General features: G+C 45.2%; 1 protein-coding gene and 1 long non-coding RNA gene across 2 annotated transcripts in view; one reads left to right on the forward strand and one right to left on the reverse strand.

The window, feature by feature from the left end:
* LOC126987834 (gamma-glutamyl hydrolase-like) overlaps positions 1–20,453 on the reverse strand; it is a 149,545-nt gene that overhangs the window by 44,428 nt on the left and 84,664 nt on the right. Inside the window, exons 3-4 of the mRNA XM_050845230.1 lie at positions 10,580–10,626; positions 3,459–3,638 (exon numbers count right to left, since the gene is read on the reverse strand). Coding sequence (XP_050701187.1) covers positions 3,459–3,603 — 145 coding nt within the window. The 5' untranslated portion in view covers positions 3,604–3,638; positions 10,580–10,626. The remainder of the gene's footprint in view (positions 1–3,458; positions 3,639–10,579; positions 10,627–20,453) is intronic.
* Positions 9,063–9,560, forward strand: LOC126987835 (uncharacterized). The gene is made up of 3 exons (XR_007741238.1): positions 9,063–9,168; positions 9,210–9,291; positions 9,374–9,560. It is a non-coding gene; the product is annotated as an uncharacterized LOC126987835 (long non-coding RNA).

Here is a 20,453-nt window from a genome sequence, read left to right on the forward strand (position 1 = left end):
TGTCAATCATAATTTTTCATTTCCAAGACTCAGCCCACGCAGATGCTTCCATTAAGAGGTAATTAAGCAGACGGACGGGTGAAGGGGGGAGGGATGGGGGGTGGTACTGGCGGGGGAGGGGAGACTAAGGGGGAGTGGGGGGCGGTGAACCCATGGGCGGAGAGGACTCAGAAAGGAAATAGCGGTGTTATCTCATCCTGGCAGCGTCTGAAGGCAGCCTCGGCGCCCTGACTCTCCGCCAGCGAGACTCAAAGGCGAGGCTCCGGGCGGCGGCAGACCAGGAAATGACCCTCGCGCGGAATTTAGCTGAATTTTCATCTTGCTAACGACAATGTAACGCGAACTTTGCCTACCGTGAGCTCTTTTTGCCTTGTGATACGCATTTGCATTTTGAGGGTTAAATAGAAGAATAAAAGAAATATTAGAGGTTTAAACCGAGTCTCATCTTCCAAACGACAATGGAACGCGATCTCTGCCTACCATGAGCTCTTCTGCCTTGTGATGCGCAGACCTGTGTTTGTGTTTTGAGGGTTACATAGAATAATAAAAGAAATACTAGAGGTTTAAACTGAATCTCATCTTGCTAACGACAATGAGACGCGGACTCTGCCTCCCAGTGAGCTTTTCTACACCTTGCTACATTGACCTGTGATTGAGATTAGTGGAATAAATAAAAAATAATTACAAGGGCGTTGAATAATTACGAGGGATTTAAACTGATTTTTTTTTTATCTTCCAAACGACAATGAGACGCGGACTCTGCCACCTCCCAATGAGCTTTTCTACACCTTGCTACGTTGACCTGTGATTGAGATTAGTGGAATAAATAAAAATAATTACGAGGGATTTAAACTGATTTTTTTAAATCTTTCAAACAACAATGGAACACGTTCTCTGCCTTACATTAGCTGTTTAACCTCTCTCTACGTTGACCTGTGTTCGTGATTTGAGGGTTCAATAATAACGAGCGATTTAAACTGAATTTTCATCTTCCTAAAGGCAATGGGACACGGTACTCTGCCTCCCATGAACTCCTTTTCCCCTTGCTACGTTGACCTGTGTTTGCGACTTGTGGGTTCAATAATAACGAGCGATTTAAACTGAATTTTCATCTTCCTAAAGGCAATGGGACACGGTACTCTGCCTCCCATGAACTCCTTTTCCCCTTGCTACGTTGACCTGTGTTTGCGATTTGTGGGTTCAATAATAACGAGCGATTTAAACTGAATTTCCACCTTCTTAACGACAATATGACTTGACCTCTTTCAAAAGGAGTGTATCAAGACATCTCTCCGCCCGAAATTGACCTCTCTTTTGGCTACTCTTTACTTCGTCTTTTATAGGAGCAGTGGTTAGCGGGCTTTTTTTTCTACATTTTCTTTTTTGCTTCCTTTGTTGTAAAAAAAAAAAAAAAATGGGACACGGACTCTGCTTCCCATGAGCTATTAAAAGCCTTGCTATGTTGATTTTCCTCACATTCGCTCTTCAACCCCTTGCTACGTTGACAAGCGTTTGCGATTTGTGGGTTAAGTAACTACTAAAGATTTAAACTGACCATGAGACACGCACTCTGCCTACCGTATCATGTTTAACTCCTTGCAACGTCGACCGCTGTTTGTGTTTTGTGGGTTTAATAATTATGTGGGATTTAATTAAACTATCCACTCCCAAACTAGTCCACGCCTCCTCTCACCGACAATGGAGAACAATCGCTGCCTCACATAAAGGACTTAACTCCGTGCAACGTCGACCGCTGTTTGTGTTTTGTGGGTTTGATAATTATGTGGGATTTAATTAAACTATCCACTCCGATACTAGTCCACGGCTCCTCTCACCGACAATGGAGAACAATCGCTGCCTCACATAAAGGACTTAACTCCGTGCAACGTCGACCGCTGTTTGTGTTTTGTGGGTTTAATAATTATGTGGGATTTAATTAAACTATCCACTCCCAAACTAGTCCACGCCTCCTCTCACCGACAATGGAGAACAATCGCTGCCTCGCATAAAGGGCTTAACTGCTTGCTATGTCGATCCGTCTATGTAATCCGCGGGTGAAATAAGTATGAGGGATGTAAGTATAAGGGATGGGTATGAGGAATAAGAAAGAGGGAGAAGTATGAGGGATCTCCACTTTCCTCTTTCACACTGTTCCACGCCTCCCCTTAGCGACAATGGACCACAAGCGTTGCCTCACATGTACTGCCTAACTGTTTGGTACATTCCTATGCGTTCCTATTCTTTCCTTTGTCTTCTTTTTTTAATTCCTCTTTCTCTTCCTTTCTTCATTAGTGTTTCTTCCATGGTTCCTTCGTTCCATTCTTTGTTTTCTTCATTTTCTTGTTCCTTTTGTTCCTCATTTTTGGTTCTTGTTTTGTGTACGTCGGTTTCTCATTGTAATCTCCGGGTTTGAATACTTAACGCAATGCTCTCACAAATTAATAATAAGTTATTAAGTCCAGGACATTTCTGGGACTTTCCATTATAATTCACACACGTTAGTATTCTATTCAACATTCAAGCCTCAGTTGTACAAAGTCATCCAACACTAATCTTTCCACGGCAAAACCTTCATTTCAAAACAAAGGCCTCAACAGTTGGCGTGTGAGAGAGTGTTATACTTTGTTATATCTCTACCGTATAAAGCCAGCGCCAGAACACGGCCGTTCAAACTTTAACCTTTCCTCGCCAAAACCTTCACTTCAATATACAAGCCTTAGCAGATGGTTTGTAAGGGAATGTGAATGTGTCTATGCAGTATACAAGACCAACGCCAGAACACAACCATTCAGCACTGTAATCTTTCCACTCTACAACTTTCAACATACAAACCTCAGAAGCCGGTTTGTAAGGGGATGTGAATGTGTCTATGCAGTATACAAGACCAACGCTCGAACACAACCATTCAGCACTGTAATCTTTCCACTATACAACTTTCAACATACAAACCTCAGAAGCCGGTTTGTAAGGGGATGTGAATGTGTCTATGCAGTATACAAGACCAACGCCAGAACACAACCATTCAGCACTGTAATCTTTCCACTCTACAAATTTCAACATACAAGCCTCTGAAGCCTGTTTGTAAGGAAGTGTTAGTATGCCTCTACATAATAACACAACCATTTAACACTAATCTTCCCACGCTCAAACCTTCAACTTTTCCGGCGGCAATGGGACACACAAGCGCCGCCTCTCATGGACTGTTTACTACGTATGTCTCAGTTTGTAATCCTCCGCTTGAATATTAAACCAGGTATTTGCACTTTCCACTCAGCGCCGCGGACCACAGTTCACCGGCGCGCACGTCTACCAGGCTCAGCACACATTAGCCGAGCCCCGTTAATGGCGCCAGATTACTCCGGGTTGTTGTCTTAGCTAAAACCTTATTATAATTAGCCTCCAATTTACTCGCGGGAATGACCTATGAATACATTATGGCAGTGGGACTCGTGACTCACCGTAATGGCCATCAGCCCGGCGGGGAGGGGGCGAGGTGAGGAGGCGGACGGTTAGGTTAGTTGGTTCGCTCCTTGGTTCGCTGACTCCTCCTCCTCCCTCCCACTCCTTGTCGTCGGCGTCACACAACAAGACCCTCTCCTCCATGTCGTTCCCGGCGGTTGTCGTCCTCCGTGAAAACCCTAGAAAAGATGTTAAAGAAAGAAAAAGGTTCAGTGTTTAAATTTCCATATCCAACAAGTACTAAAGATACAGCATTAGCTTCCTGGAATAAAGGATAATGGAAGTTTTAAGAGGGGAAAAGTTTGATAGTACTAACGCTTGGGGGTATTATGAAAACAACCTAAGGGGGGGGGGAGAGAGAGAGAGAGAGAGAGAGAGAGAGAGAGAAAGAAAAAAAACCTTTGATGTTAGTAAAGTTCGGGCCATACGGTAAACTGCGCGTGGCCTCAATGCTAATCTCCGTGTCTGGCCCTTGATCTTGTGGTGGGGGGTTAGAATCCATGACCCGCAAACACAAGCCCCTCTCCCCAAAAATCATTACAGATAAACCTAATGATAAGCACAAATTGACCTATCTTTCGGCCACTCCTCTAACTCTTTATAGGAGCAGTGAGTATCGGGTCTTTTTTTCACATTTGTTACTTTTTTTATGCCCTTGAACTGACTCCTCTGCTGTAAAAATAAAAATACTATACACTTCAATTACTATATAGGCAAAATCACACGAGTTTCAAGTCTGGCTCATTCTAATTACAGTTTACTTCCAAATGCAAGAGTTGACCGGTACATTCTCTCATCTCATCAGCTGGTAAAGTATGACACGGCCTACTTTCGCCTGTATTTCTTTCTTCCTACGACTTGAACGCTTTTAAGGGGGAATATCAACTGTCTGTTCTTATTTGCTGTGCTCTTGGGTGTCTCTTTTGCTCTTAATAAAATGGAGCCAAACCAAAAATCAGAATCGTAAAACAAGACCCCACTTACAAACACCCATTTCGTAGCACAATCCCTTATCTTGTTATTTTCTCAATCAATGGTATAGGAAGAAGAGGAAGTGGATTGATGGAGAAAGTACAGTAGGAAAAAGAGAAAAGACAGTTCGTTTAATTGTTTTGAGCACTCTAACCCCAATCCATCAAACCAGGTCAAGGTCACTCTACGCTCCACCACCACTAACAGAGAGACACACAGACGCAACCAGACCCTGAGTAACGTCGCAGCCTTATAAAAGAACGAAGAGACAACAGGAGAGATGAAGGCTAAGAAAACAAGGCGTGTTGGGTTTCCGGCCGTGACCCTTAAAGAGAGAGAACCGAGGCGACCAGGCAATGAGGGGAGACGCCGATCGAAGGAGGAGAGCAAACATATTAAGGACTGTTTAGGATATATGTGTCAAGCTGGGATGAGGAGTGCGTGCGTGCGTTCAGGAGAAAGAGGAGGAATGTAGGAATGTGGATATTGTTAGGAGGAGGAGGAGGATCAAGTTGTTTGGAAGAATGACACACACACACACACACACACACACACACACACACACACACACACTTACACACACACACCCCTCCGTTCATTATGCAAACACAACGGCCTGTTAACGCCACAGAGGGCGCCACGGACCACTAACGATGCCACACTAGAAACACCGCGATGGAAACCAGAAACGCTAATATCATCTAGCTATATATATGCGTACAACAGAACGGTCAGCGGTGCAACACAAGCCATTTAGAATCATCCACCCTTCCCTTCCCGCGACACACAATACACCGGACACCATTATACCTTCATCATCATCATCATCATCATCTTCAGTCCTTAGCCCAACCGGTTCACTGCAGGACAAAGGCTTTCCCAACGCTCTCCACCTCCCTCTGTTTAATTAATGTTAGTCTACTCCACCTCTCCACATCTCCACCTCTCTCCTCTCCGTCTGCCCTGACTTCTACAATTCTGTCACCATTTTTTTTTTTACAACAAAGGAGACAGCTCAAGGGCACAAAAAAAGGAAACAATAATAAAAAAAGCCCGCTACTCGCTGCTCCTAGATTACAATACATTAATAGGATTCATACATGGATATTCATACATTCATATATTCATACAAACATTCATCATACATGCGAATACCTCATTAATTCCAGAACTGATTGCTTATATTATGTGTGCTGTTTCATTAGCACTAACACGCATAATATACCTCAATCCCTACACATGTCACACTAAATCAGAGGGCAGTGTGTGAACGAGGGTGAGAAGTAGTATGACTGATTAGTGCAATGTGCTGTAACACTAATCATCATCATCATCATCATCATTAGTCCACTGCAGAATAGAGGTGTCTCCCGAACGTTTCCCTTCGTTTCACTTTTGCTTCTGTTTCCATTTGTGGTGTAAACGTTTCATATGTTTCTAAGGTCGGTATCATAAGACACTTCCGCTTCTCATATCAGCTGTTTCTAAAGGTCAAAGAGATGATCAGTCGGGTTCTAATGAGTGTTTCTTCAGGTTCACGGTACAGACGAAGGGTTAGACTACCGCCAGGGTCATAAAATTACTCCTGGAAATGCCCCAAACTCCTACGAAAGCCTTGTCAAATATGTGTTTCTTCAGGTTCATGGTACAGAAGAAGGCTCAAATTACCACCAGGGTCATAAAAGTACTCCTGGAAATGCCCCAAACTCCTACGAAAGCCTTGTCAAATATGTGTTTCTTCAGGTTCATGGTACAGACGAAGGGTTAGACTACTACCAGGGTCATAAAACTACTCCTGGAAATGCCCAAAACTCTTACGAAAGCCTTGTCAAATATGTGTTTCTTCAGGTTCATGGTACAGACGAAGGGTTAGACTACTACCAGGGTCATAAAAGTACTCCTGGAAATGCCCCAAACTCCTACGAAAGCCTTGTCAAATATGTGAACTTGGGCGACGAAATGTTTAGTAATACAGCCCTTAATGTTTTCCCCCTTCGACAGATCACGTGACAGAGCGGGGGGCGGTAGGTCGAGCACTCACCTTATAACCAATACACAAACCCTTCTTAACCCGGTAGCAGCGACGGGCCAAATTTGTGGCTCTACCGTTTAGCAGCGATTTTTGCCATGATATAAGCCCCCCAAAATAGATGATGCATAAACTGATCACAAATGCGTTGATATATATTATGAAATGGTTTGCGTGAGTGATGATTTTTTTTACATTTTCTCGCATGGAGGGGCCTTTAAGAGACATGATCCAAGCAGCTACCAGGTAAAGATCACTGCACGTTATAGGAAATTAAAAGGAGATATTTTTTACACTTTCCCAATGATTACTACAAAGAACGAGTGGTGTTCCATAATAAAATATAAATAAATCACTGTACGTTAAAGAAAATGGAAGCAGACACACTAACTTAATTCACTTTCCTCATTATTATTGCTACAAGGGGCGGGTGATGTGCCATATTAAAAAAAGGGGAAAAAAAATCGCACGCTGAACTCTCCCTTTCCGACCTACGTTACAAACATCAAAATGCATCTCTGTAAAGAAGAAAAAGAAAAAGCATCGCATAAACTTAAACAAAGACTTGGCGACAGCGTTCCCAGCAGTGCATGTTTAAAGCGCCGTCTCCGAGCGAGTCAATCATGAGCGTGTTTGCTTCTTTTCAACGGCACCAAAGCTTCCCGCCGAGCCAATCACCGCGCGGCCTTGGGCATTTTTTGAGGATAAATTACCCAATCAGAGCGTGTGTGGGGGAAGGGAGGGGAAAGTGTGTGTGTGGGGTGGGGGTGGGGGGGTAATTGTGACCTTGAGCCGAGGAAAATGGGATAAAGCTTTATTTTTCACGCAGACTGAGAAGAGAGAGTCGGCGTTGAAAGTGTCTCCTGAAAGAGTCCGCTAACGATCTCGTTTATACAACACAGCACAGCGGGATGGAATCGGCTATAATACCATCATGATAGCGTTTTTTGTTTTCCTTTCCCCCCACGACCACCACACGGCAACGCAAGGTGCGGTTGCGGTTGCGGGAGGAGGATGGTGAAGGAGGGGGAGGGATAAGGAGAGGAATGACACGGGTGGACGAGCAAATAAAACCAACAAGCAGTCAATATCTGAGTCACAAACACCCACAGAGGCACACAAGCATACGGGGGAACAGCACCACACGAGTACAATAAGAATGACGTAATAGTTCATCTCGGAAAGGTCATGTGTGTGCGTGTGTGTGTGTGTGTGTGTGTGTGTGTGTGTGTGTGTGTGTAGAATGACTGCAGGACGAACGACACAGGACAATAGCTTCACCACCACCACCTCCACCACCACCACCACCACACCACCACCACAACCATCCCCACCACTTCCACCACCGCCACCGCCGTCACCATTAACAACAATAGCTACACAACAACAGCACCACCAACAGTAACATCACGGCCAACAAAGAACAGCCGGGCCGCGGAGATACACGTCCCATCAACGTCATATATTGTCCCTTCCGCCGCACACTGACAGGAAACAACGCACAGCCACACCAGAGCGACTGACTGACTGACTGACTGGCTGGCTTACTGATTGACTGATTTACTGACTGACTGACTGACTGGATAGAAGATAGACGGCCTGGTTCGCCTATTGACTGGGTGAGTGGATGATATGCTAATTGACTGACTAAATGCCTAGCTAACTGACTGATTGACCGACTGATTGATCGAGTGATTGGTTGTCTTTCTGATTAACTGATTAACTGAATGACTGACTGACCGATTGGCTGACTGACCACTAACAAGGGAAGCTTTACCTGGACTAAGCATGAAAACGCCAACAAAGCTAATCTGCTCTGACTACCTTCCGCGCCTATTAACGACCATTGCGTGACGAGTTTGTGTCGAGTTTGTTGGTAATACTGCAGAACTTATAGAAACAAATAGACACGGAAAGGAAAAATGAAAATATAACATCGAGAAAATAAGAAAAAAATCACCCTCTTACCATCAGAACCTTATTAATATCAAGAATCTTTTCACCCACGCGTTCAGGATACTTCTTCTTCTGCCTCTCTGCATGTTTCACCCTCGCCTCAATCCAGCTCATTTCCGTTTCACCCCCACACCCCACGCGAGTTTAATTGCCACCCTTATGAAGCAAAGCGGAAATATCATTACCCGGGAAAATCAAGACATTCCAGCTTCCTGATAAAATGCGAAGGAACTGTATTAATGAATGTCGTCAAAACTTATCTTTTATCCACCTTGAAAATACAAATAAAGAAGCATGATTCAGTTTACTTTGCGCCGTTGTCGTCGTCATTGTGTCCTTGCTGTCTGTCTGTTGTCTCTAACCAGGTCTTTTGAAGGCAACTAAAGAGGAGAGATGCGGCGTGGAAGGCAGGTGTTTGGAATAGAGGAATGAACCCGGTTGAAAGCTCCACCGCCGCTTCTATCATCTTATAACCAACAGGAGTAAGGTTCATATTATCAAACACTTCGGGGCTTACACGCACATATCTAATAAGTCTTTCGTAGAGGTTGTGAGTATTTCCATGAGTAGTTTGAGGCTTTCGTAGAGGTTGTGGGTATTTCCATGAGTAGTTTAAGGAATTCGTAGAGGTTGTGGGTATATCCATGAGTAGTTTGAGGCTTTCGTAGAGGTTGTGGGTATTTCCATGAGTAGTTTGAGGCTTTCGTAGAGGTTGTGGGTATTTCCATGAGTAGTTTGAGGCTTTCGTAGAGGTTGTGAGTATTTCCATGAGTAGTTTGAGGCTTTCGTAGAGGTTGTGGGTATTTCCATGAGTAGTTTGAGGCTTTCGTAGAGGTTGTGGGTATTTCCATGAGTAGTTTGAGGCTTTCGTAGAGGTTGTGGTTATATCCATGAGTAGTTTGAGGCTTTCGTAGAGGTTGTGGGTATATCCATGAGTAGTTTGAGGCTTTCGTAGAGGTTGTGGGTATTTCCATGAGTAGTTTGAGGCTTTCGTAGAGGTTGTGGGTATTTCCATGAGTAGTTTGAGGCTTTCGTAGAGGTTGTGGGTATTTCCATGAGTAGTTTGAGGCTTTTGTAGAGGTTGTGAGTATTTCCATGAGTAGTTTGAGGCTTTCGTAGAGGTTGTGGGTATATCCATGAGTAGTTTGAGGCTTTTGTAGAGGTTGTGGGTATTTCCATGAGTAGTTTGAGGCTTTCGTAGAGGTTGTGGGTATTTCCATGAGTTAATTAAAGACTTTCGTAGAGGTTGTGGGTATTTCCATGAGTTAATTAAAGACTTTCGTAGAGGTTGTGGGTATTTCCATGAGTTAATTAAGGACTTTCGTAAAGGTTGTGAGTATTTCAATGAGTAGTTTAGGGCTTTCGTAAAGGTTGTGGGTATATCCATGGGTACTTTAATGAGTCTAGTGATAGTTCGACAACCTTCTGCATCATGAATGTGAAGAAAAAAAACACTCGTGAAAACCCGATTAAACTTTTTTGTGACCATTATAAATATTTGCTGTGAGAGCCGAAAGCATTTGTCATGTATAAAAAAAATATGTTCTTCCTTTTTTTTTCTTTTATACAACTGAAATTCCTTGGTGCGTTTTATATTTTGTGTTCTATCTTTTTTTTTTATGAATATGGCTCGCAGTGTATCTCTCTCTCTCTCTCTCTCTCTCTCTCTCTCTCTCTCTCTCTCTCTCTCTCTCTCGGCCAGTCAGTCAGTCGTGAGTGTTCTGTCTAGCCTGTTGTTGTTTGCTATGTTCACCGTCTCGCTCCATAGCCTAGTCATCCTCTTAACCTCACAACGCCTCGTCTGCTCCCTCGTCCCAACGTTGCCAGATTGTCGTACTCAGGCTCTTATATTTGCCGACTTCCCACCGAAAAACTGTCTCCTCCACCCCAATAATTGACTTTATATATAGTTATCATTAAAATGGTTGATTACTGGTGTTTCTTGGCAATAGTTATGGGTCAGGAACCGGTAAATTCGGTGATCTGAGTACGATAATCTGGCAACAGTGCAGGCTCGTCCCCTCACCCGCTGTCCGCCTAACCTAACCTAACCTAACCTAACCTGACCAACCCAGCCACAGTAGTCGGTAGTAAGCCACGCGGGGAAAAGGGACTCACTAACTAACGGGGAGCATACATCAGGGGGTGCGTTGCTTCACTCACCCGTAGCCTCCACTTCCGACGGTCCATCCAAGCGAGCTCCCACACCACTGGAATATGTTTGGACTTACTGGACTTCGGTTATCGCTTTTATTATTTTTTGTTTGTTTTGGTTATTGTTTTGATTGGTCCATGTTGGGTTTTTATTTTGGGGGAAGGGATGATAATTTGGTTTGTTGTGTTGATTTTTGTTGTGAGTTTTAACCAGCTGATGTTCGTAGTAAACAAATTCAAACACACACACACACACACACACATACTGAAAGCCTCTCTCCTCTACTGTTTTTTTTTTTTCTCACTCTCGAAGACTCACCATTTTCTTCTTCTTTTTCTTATCGCTATTCCCATACCATCGTTTACAAATTTATACGTTCCATTAACCTCAGCCTTCCTCCTTTACTTATTACGTTCCTGCACCCACTACGCGTCACTCTGCCCATTCCATTATGTATCCCTTTCTCTTTCCCCTACGCTTCACTTTCCTCTTTCCTTCCTTGTATAGCCCTCTCCTCTTCCTCCTAACACATCCTTTTCATCCCTTTCCTCTTTCTCTCCCAGCACATCCCTCTCCTCTTTCTCTCCCTGCACATCCCTTTCCTTTCTCTCCCACACATCCCTCTCCTCTTCCTCCCCACACATCCCTCTTCCCTTTCCACTATTCACTTCTTCCATCATACCATCACTTTCCGATCACTTTCTCAGCCTATCAATACCATCACGTCACTATCCATACAGCCTGTTTATCATTACACGTTAATTAGAGAGGTATTACGCTTCACAGCCAGGTAAATTAGGAAATACATGATATCTCCTAATGGTGATAGTCATTTGGCATGCTCTATATAGGTTAATCAATTTCAATAAAAGTTAATGATGGAGAATTCTCGTGTCGGCATTACTCCTGTCAGTCTATGTATGTAGCACTGTATGAGGCGGGTCACGTGTAGGCTCAAGTGATGTAGGAGCCATGGTAGGCCTATATGATTCTCCCCACACATCCCTCTCCTCTTCCTCCCCACACATCCCTCTCCTCTTTGCACTACTTTTCTCTCTCCTCTTTCCACTACTCATTCTTCTCCTCCTTCTCCCCACTGTTCTGTTCCATGACAACCTTCATTCGTCTTTTTTAAGTAATAGAGATGTTATATAGTTTTGGCATCTATTTCCCTCAATCTCTATCTATCTATCTATCAGCGCCCACTCCTTTCTCCCATTCACTCCCTGGCTACATGCATCTGGCGCCAGAGTAGTCGGGTGTCCCTGTGGTTTGCCTTCCCACGTTAATGAGCCCAACTCAATCAGCAGTCATATGATTTTACCTCTGCAAAACAAAGTCTAATTCCGCTCATAACGCCGCTAACGAGTATATCATCATCAATAATTGGCTCGTTCCCCGCACAAAGCAGGTATACATTATAGGACGAGAGAATCTAATCAGGGGGAGAATAAAATGATCGCGGCTCGAGGATTGTGATAACAGAAATTCGTGTGTTAGTTTGTATCAGCAACAGAGAACGCTTCTTAATACCCTTCGACAACAGTAGGGATTCGAGTTCGTGTGTTCCTTTATTTCAGCAACACAGAACGCTTCTTGATACCCTTCGACAACAGTAGGGATTCGAGTTCGTGTGTTCCTTTATTTCAGCAACACAGAACGCTCCTTAATACCCTTCGACAACAGTAGGGATTCGAGTTCGTGTGTTCCTTTATTTCAGCAACACAGAACGCTTCTTGATACCCTTCGACAACAGTAGGGATTCGAGTTCGTGTGTTCCTTTATTTCAGCAACAGATAACGCTTTGTAATTCCCTTCGACAACAGTAACGGGTAAACGGTTGCTTGGGGAACATTCGCCCAACGCCATCAGTCTGGTGCCCCTGTTATCACGCCGTCCATTGCCTGTTATCGCTGCAGCCTCCATTTCGGCCCACCATAAGTAGGGTGCAAATGGCCTAATCCCGAAGACGCCGCTCCTTGTCTGTTCCGGCGCTCCCAGACAGCCAATCGCGGGGCCGTTATAGAGACACACACCATTATAGAGATACACGCTCACCAGGAACCGACGAGGCAAGGCTTCCGCACCACCCAGGCGACAAGGCGACGGCGTGACCTCAATGTGCGGGACTGTCAGAGCTCGCCTCCCGAAGTGACTCCATACCAAGGTCAACAGTCTCGAGTTAGCTCAAGAACACAATATATCTTCCTTGCTTTTTGATACCCTGAGACAAAGTACCAAAACATGCAATATCAACAACTCAAGTAATCTTATAAAAATACAGAATATAAACGATCACTTCCCATGTTTGATTTCTTGTTTAGCGAATCTGGCAGCCCGACTTACATAAGTTACCAGGTTTCTCCACTTACTAGTGTTTCGGTTTACATGAACAAAAAGAGAGCGACGTCTTCCTATCTAATTTTCATGAGATTATTTGAATGATTTAAATTTGATATTGTACTCTGCATCAAAGCTAAACACAGGCGCAAGAGAGAGACACTGAGTCCTTTCTTTCCTCCAGATATTAATTAATTTTGAGCTCGTGCGTGGGCTGGTAACAGTGCAGCTTCAAGCGATGGTGTTGAATATACGTCACGTGGGTCTTTGCTGCGCACCTCACCTCCGTCTCCTAAGATGTAAGGGGACACTAGCGCTCCGTCTCGGAACACAAAGCCCTTACGACGTCTAGGATCCGGGAGTTTAATAGATGGAAAAGGACGCCAGATGAGAGAAGGACAGATCAAAGGGAGAGCCAGACAGTGTGTCGTGAGAAATAGGGTAAGAGGAGGAAGCAGTATCACAGGAATAAGAAAGATCAGAAGAAGGAGTATCGGTCACAGGGAGCAAACGAGATCACGAGACAGAATGGTCAAATGGTCAAATAGCCAAAGGAGGAACCAGAGCGACAAGGGAGAAATATTGTCACAGGAGAGGAAGACTGCCGTAAGGGAAAAGCTGGCAAGACAAAATCAAGATCAGAGGCAGAAGACAAGCTTGGAGGAGAGGAAACCGGGGCCGAGAAGGAAACAATTCACACAGAAGGGAAAGGTTACAAGACGGGGACCAAGAATTCGATTAAAACAAAGTCAGAGAGTTAAATTTAAGTGGAAGCAAAGTCTAAAAGGGGGGGAAGAAGGTTACCAGGAAGAGAAAGAGCAAAAATGTGCTTAACCCGGTATATAGCTGCGGGGATCATGTTTCTTAAAGGCCCCTCTAAGCGAGAAAAATGAGAAAAAAATCATCACTCACGTAAACCATTTCATAATATATATCAACGCATTTGTGATCAGTTTATGAATCATCTGTTTTTTGGGGGTTATATCGTGGCAAAAATTTGGCCCGTCGCTGCTACACGGTAAAGCCACAAATTTGGCCCGTCGCTGCTACACGGTAAAGCCACAAATTTGGCCCGTCGCTGCTACACGGTAAAGCCACAAATTTGGCCCGTCGCTGCTACACGGTAAAGCCACAAATTTGGCCCGTCGCTGCTACACGGTAAAGCCACAAATTTGGCCCGTCGCTGCTACACGGTAAAGCCACAAATTTGGCCCGTCGCTGCTACACGGTAAAGCCACAAATTTGGCCCGTCGCTGCTACACGGTAAAGCCACAAATTTAACCCGTCGCTGCTACCGGGTTAAGAATTCATTCAAAACAAAAGTCGAAGGGTTAGTAAAGTGGAAATACGGTCTTGAAGAGGAAAATGAGGATGCAGAGAAGGGGAAACATTTGAAACATTGAAACATTTTATTATACTTGCAATTTGTATATACATTGTTATTATAATGAGAACGTCACGGCTAGCGCAAGAAAGCATTAAAAACAAAACCAGAGGAGAGAAAACAGAATACATGACTATGACCCTAATCGCCTTAGTTCTTCTTTTGAAAACAACAATTCTGCCTCACGCGACCTTGAGGAAGAACGGAAACAAACCCAAGGAGGAAAGAAAGACGGAGAGGATAAATATGAAGGGTTGGGGAAATATACCGTTGAAAATAAGGAACGAGTAAAAAACAAAGACAAAAAATGGACAAATGAGAGGGAGAAGATGAGGAGGACAAAGCAAGATCACGGAGGAGGAGGAAGAGTACAGGTCGCGCAAGACAGTCGCAAGGGAAAATGGAGACACCGAATCTGGCCATGAAGTATATGCATGCAGCCATCTAAAGTTTATTCCACGGGACCTCAAGACGAGCATGCTGAGGTAATTTAGGCCGGGGTTAGCGAGGCTGTCCTTTCCGTGTCCTTCCTGAGCCACGAGATGAAGAAAGGCCGGCTATGCATGACGCTCGTTAAGTCCATGTTATTAACCTCTTCTTTGTTCTCTTGTTCTTTTCTTTTTCTTTTCTTCTTCCTGTTCATCTTTTTTCGTTCCTTTTCGTTCTTCCTTCTTCATATTTGCAATGTGTGTGTGTGTGCGTGTGTGTGCGAGAGAGAGAGAGAGAGAGAGAGAGAGAATATAAGACGATGGGGTCATAACAATACCGAACAAGAAATCGAACTTGATGGACGGATATCGGCATCGCTGGAGGCAGTGGAGCAGGAGGCGGGAGATACAGCCTTGTGAGGAGAGTTAAGGAGGGAAAAGACGGGCCGGGAGGAACACGCTCGCGGCTTTCCTGGGAAGAGACTCAACAACATGGACGAACGAACCTTTACTTTAATTTTTATAGCAAAGGAAGCAGCTTAAAAAAAAAAAAAAAAAAAAAAAAAGGCCCGCTAGTCACTGCTCCTGTATAAGAGAGAAAAGTGGAGTGGTCGAAAGAGAGGTCCTGGTACTCACTAAGGGTCGTACTATAAGATATTTCGTGCCCCAAGAACACCTATTTGACAAGGCTTTCGTAGGAGTTTGGGGCATTTCTAGGTGGTAGTCTGACCCTTCCTCTGTACCGTGAACCTGAAGAAACACTCATCAGAACCCGACTGACCCCCTCTTTGACCTTTAGAAATAGCTGAAGTGAGAAGCGAAAGTGTCTTATGATACCAACCTAAATACCTTACTTATAATACGAACATTACGCACTATTAATAAACCTTACTTAAAATACGCACTATTAATAAACCTGAGTTATAATGTAATAGCTGCTAATCCACTTGAAAACATATTTACAAAAAGGAAACGTAAACGATGCTTGAAAACGTGAGCACTATAATCAATCGTAAGCACGCCATTAGCATAATACTTTAGAATATGTATTTTTAACTTCATCTAATCTTTGTTTCGCGGCTGAACGCACACAAAATCCTCTTATAAATACTTAAGAAGATAAAACTTTACGATATTTAATTTCTTCCCGAGGCTGAACCAAGTAAAACAGTTCGTCTTGAAACCACAGGCATATTTAATTAACTCTCTATTTTTAAACGTATACGGATCCCATTACGACTATTTTCCATGGCCACAGAGATGATTAACCGGTTTTCCAAGAGTGCTTTTTCTCGTTCAAGATGCGGAAGTCGGGTAAAACTATCGCCACAGGGAAGATTAACCGGGTTCCTAGAGTGCTTTTTCTCGTTCAAGATGCGGAGGTCGGGTAAAACTATCGCCACAGAAAAGATTAACCGTTTTCCTAGAGTGCTTTTTCTCGTTCAAGATGCGGAAGTCGGGTAAAACTATCGCCACAGAAAAGATTAACCGTTTTCCTAGAGTGCTTTTTCTCGTTCAAGATGCGGAAGTCGGGTAAAACCATCGCCACAGAAAAGATTAATGCTTTTCTCGTTCAAGATGCGGAGGTCGGGTAAAACTATCGCCACAGAGATTAACCGGGTCTCCTAGGGTGCTTTTTCTCGTTCAAGATGCGGAGGTCGGGTAAAACTATCGCCACAGAGATTAACCGGGTCTCCTAGGGTGCTTTTCTCGTTCAAGATGCGGAGGTCGGGTGAAACTATCGCCACAGAAAAGATTAACCGTTTTCCTAGAGTGCTTTTTTTCGTTCAAAATGCCGAAGTCGGGTAAAACTATCGCCAGGATCACAAAACAGTCCACTGAAACTCCTACGAGAGGCTTTTCAAACAAGAGAACTGGTGATCCGTTTTAGAATATGAACTTCAATATTTTCTTCTGCGAGGCTGAGACAACAAAAACGATGCTCCTTGTCGAAATCACGGGGATAATTAAAATACCTCCTCCTCCTCCTCCATCCTCCTCCATGTCACTCTTTGTTACGGCCAGGGAAGCCAAGAAGACGACGCCTGGTATCCCTGGTATCTCGTCCCCAGGAGAAGCGAGGAGAGCGAGTCTCGACCTGGCGTTCCCGGGCCCAGAGGAGCGGCAGGGGGTAACGAGCCTCCACCAGCGCCTGCCGCACTGGATGGAGGAGACAAAGGGACAAAAATACTGCTGCCCCGAGACGCTGCAGGGCCGAGGCAGACGAGTTTTCCTGAGGGACGGCAAGACTCATGGGCCGCCAGGGACGTCACGTGGGGCCTCTGTCTACTCCGGCCAAAGAAAAAGGAAAACGAGAGAGAGAGAGAGAGAGAGAGAGAGAGAGAGAGAGAGAGAGAGAGAGAGAGAGAGAGAGACAAGACCGAAATAGCGACGCTTTAGACCGAGGAAGCGAACTTTTCCTTGAATATAACGAAGACTCAGGGCACGCCAGGGACGCCGCGCGAGGGTTCTGTTTACTTTAGTTTCCCCTAAAAATGACAAAAAAGTTGAAATGTCCCTCCCAAAAATGGCAAAAAGATGGAATGCCTTAAAAATAAAGGACACAAAGTTGGAATGTTCCAAAAATGCCTCTAAAAAATATAAGGAAATTGAAATGCCCCTGAAAATGACTCTCAAAATAAAGGCAAACAAGTTGGAATGCCCCTAAAAATGCCCCTCAAAATAATAAAAAAAAGTTGGAATGCCCCTAAAAATGCCTCTCAAAATAAAAAAAAAGTTGGAATGACCCTAAAAATGCCTCTCAAAATAAAAAAAAAAGTTGGAATGCCCCTAAAAATGCCTCTCAAAAAAAAAAAAGTTGGAATGTCCCTAAAAATGCCTCTCAAAATAAAAAAAAGTTGGAATGCCCCTAAAAATAAAGGAAAACAAGTTGGAATGCCCCTAAAAATGCCTCTCAAAATAAAAAAAGTTGGAATGTCCCTAAAAATAAAGGAAAACAAGTTGGAATGCCGCTAAAAGAAAAGGACATGAAAGTTGAATTGCCCAGGCAGACGCTGAGGCACAAGACACCAGATGCCACCTCACGTCTGCTTTATCCAAGGGAAACAACACAAACAAGAACAGTTACAATCTACGGGCGAAATAAACATCAACAGCAGGAACACAAATACACCAACCCGTAGAGTACATACAATAAACACGACATGCCATTAACCTACCTCCGGGGACGACTGGGAAGGGGGGCGAGAGGGGGGAGAGAGAGGAGGCAGCGGCAGGAGGGATCGGCAGTGGGCGGCGCAGAGTAGAGAGGATAGGACACGAGAGGAGAGACGAAGCAGGACCAACAGTAGAAGGGGGCGGTAGGGGGTCGATGGGGGGCGGTGGGACGTTGGGGAGGAGTCGAACGGGGGGCACAGGGGGTCGAAACGCACGCCATTAGTCCAAGCGACCATGGCCATGTCTGTTTACTTAGTGACGTCACGGCGGGTCATGTCCATCTGAGGTGTTGACGCAGCGAGATGGACAAATTGGACGCGTATATGTGTGGATCTGATGAGGGGAGGAGGAGGAGGAGGAGGAGGAGGAGGAAAATAACAAGCAACGAAATACCGAAATCCAAATTGTACTCCTCGATGAAAAAAAAAAAAAAATTACCACCCTCCTCACAAATAACAAGACAAGCTACAATTAAAAATGAGGAATTAGAGGAGGAGGAGGAGGAGGAGGAGGAAGAAAAAGAGGGAAATAGCAAAAAATGAAATAATGACATGCAAAGTACACATAGCCCCCGACAAAAAAAAAAGTATCACTCTCCTCGCTAGAAACACACGAAGCGATTTTAAGAGGAGGAGGAAGAGGAACAGGAGGAGGAAGAGGAAGGGGACGCAAATTAGGACAAGAGCCATATAATTACATTCTCCTCACGTAACATTGAGTCCAGATGAGCAGGTAAACAGATCCACTCTATCCCTCTAGTCTGTCTGTCTGTCCGTCCGCTGGCTCGAGATGGCCCCCTTAAATCTTGGTCCTAATCGCTCTTCATTCTACCTGCTCATATAGTCAATCCAGGAGGAATTTGCGGACGGGGGGGATTCTGCCTCCACCCACCCTTCATTCCACCTCCCCACTCCCTTCCCACCTGTTCCTCCCCCTCCACCTCCTTCCTCTGGCCCTCGGATCGGCAGCCTCCACATTCCTCCGCATCCTAAGAGAGACAAAGAGCCGGTCATGACGCTGAACATGTCCACGAACTCATCCTGTCGAAGAGAGAACCGAGAGAACCCAGACAGCCCGATTTAGAAATGTGTCACGGGAAACGATAAAAAGGGGAGGAAGGGGCGGAGGAGGTGAGGGAAGGTAGGGAAACAAAAGACGTGAGAAAGGGAGGGTGAGTAAGTTATGATAGCGGTGGTGGTGGTGGTGGTGGTGGGGAAGAGGGTAGTAGGCAGGCAGAAGTCCATGGTTGTAGTGGTGGTATGGGCAGTAGTGGAGTGGTGGTGAGTGTTGGTTATGATAGTGGTTGTGGAGGTATAGGGAGGCACACAGGCAGGCTTCCATGGTTATAGTGGTGGTGGTGGTAGTGGTGGTGGTAGTTGTAGGTAGTGGTGGTGGTGGCGGCGGCGAGGCAGGGCAGCGTGGAGTGAATAGCGGAGGTTAAAGCTGCCCGGACGCCGCCAGCCAGCCAGCCCTCGCCCCTCCTGCAGGTTCGGGAGACTAAAGCCGAGGAGGAGGAGGAGAGGGAGGAGGCGATGGGGGCGCATGGCCGCTGAGATTTACAGGGTGGCAGCAGCGGCGGTGGTGGTGGTGGTGACGGTGGAACGGAGGAGGAGGAGGAGGAGGAAGAGGAGGAGGCCTTTGTTTGCAGCCGAGGAAGCATTTATTGTTGAGAGTCGAGGCGAGTTTTTGTGCCCCGGGAGCCTGGCAGGAGAGGGGGAATTTAATTTTTGTTTTTCATTTCTTTCTTTTAAGATGAAAACTTCGAGGGGAAGGCGAGGGCGTGTGAGGAGGGGGGCGGGGTGCAAGTCGAGTGAGGGGGGAGTGAGGGTACGCATTTTCGTTCGTGTGCGTATGCGTGTGCGTGTGCTTGCGTGTGTTAAAGTGTCCCCGCGCTGAACGCCATCAGTGAGGTGAAAATATGGAGACTTCGGGGACAGGAGTCTGCGCTTGAGGCAGGTCAGGGCAAGGGTGACGGGGCGCTCCTACCCACAAGCTGAGGGGAAAGATGGGGTGAAGAGGTGGGGAGGAGGAGGAGGGGTGGGGTGTGTGGGTGAGGGCGTAGTGACAACAGGTGTGGAGTGGGTGGAGAGAAGAGAGAGAAAAAAATGAAGGGCCGCGGAGGTAAAGGTATTTGAGAATGGAATGTGCATGTGTGTATATGTGCGTGTGGAACTCTGTATGTGTGTGTGTGTGTCTGTGTGTGTGTACTTCAGCCCACCTCCCACGCCGCTTTATTTCTATTTATATGAGCGTTAAAAGTTCACCGTACTCGGTTCTAAGTTACGACCAGGTGTGTGTGTAAGGCAGGAGTAATGGGCTTTCACCTGCCATTACCTGCGGCTTGATTGGCTGCTAAGGAGGGACAGGTGTGTGTGTGCGTGTGTGTGTGTGTGTGTTATAGGTAGGTAGATACAGATAGTGAGAAAGAAAGAAATAGAGTGCATGTTTGAGCTACAATGTGCGTGTGTGTGTGGCGAGTTTTTTCCACGATCCAAATAACACACATTCCAACGCTAAGTAAAGGAGAACTCTGTCGTGTATAAATGGGTTTGT

Source organism: Eriocheir sinensis, chromosome 66, assembly GCF_024679095.1.
Source record: "Eriocheir sinensis breed Jianghai 21 chromosome 66, ASM2467909v1, whole genome shotgun sequence".
Classification (NCBI taxonomy): Eukaryota; Metazoa; Arthropoda; class Malacostraca; order Decapoda; family Varunidae; genus Eriocheir; species Eriocheir sinensis.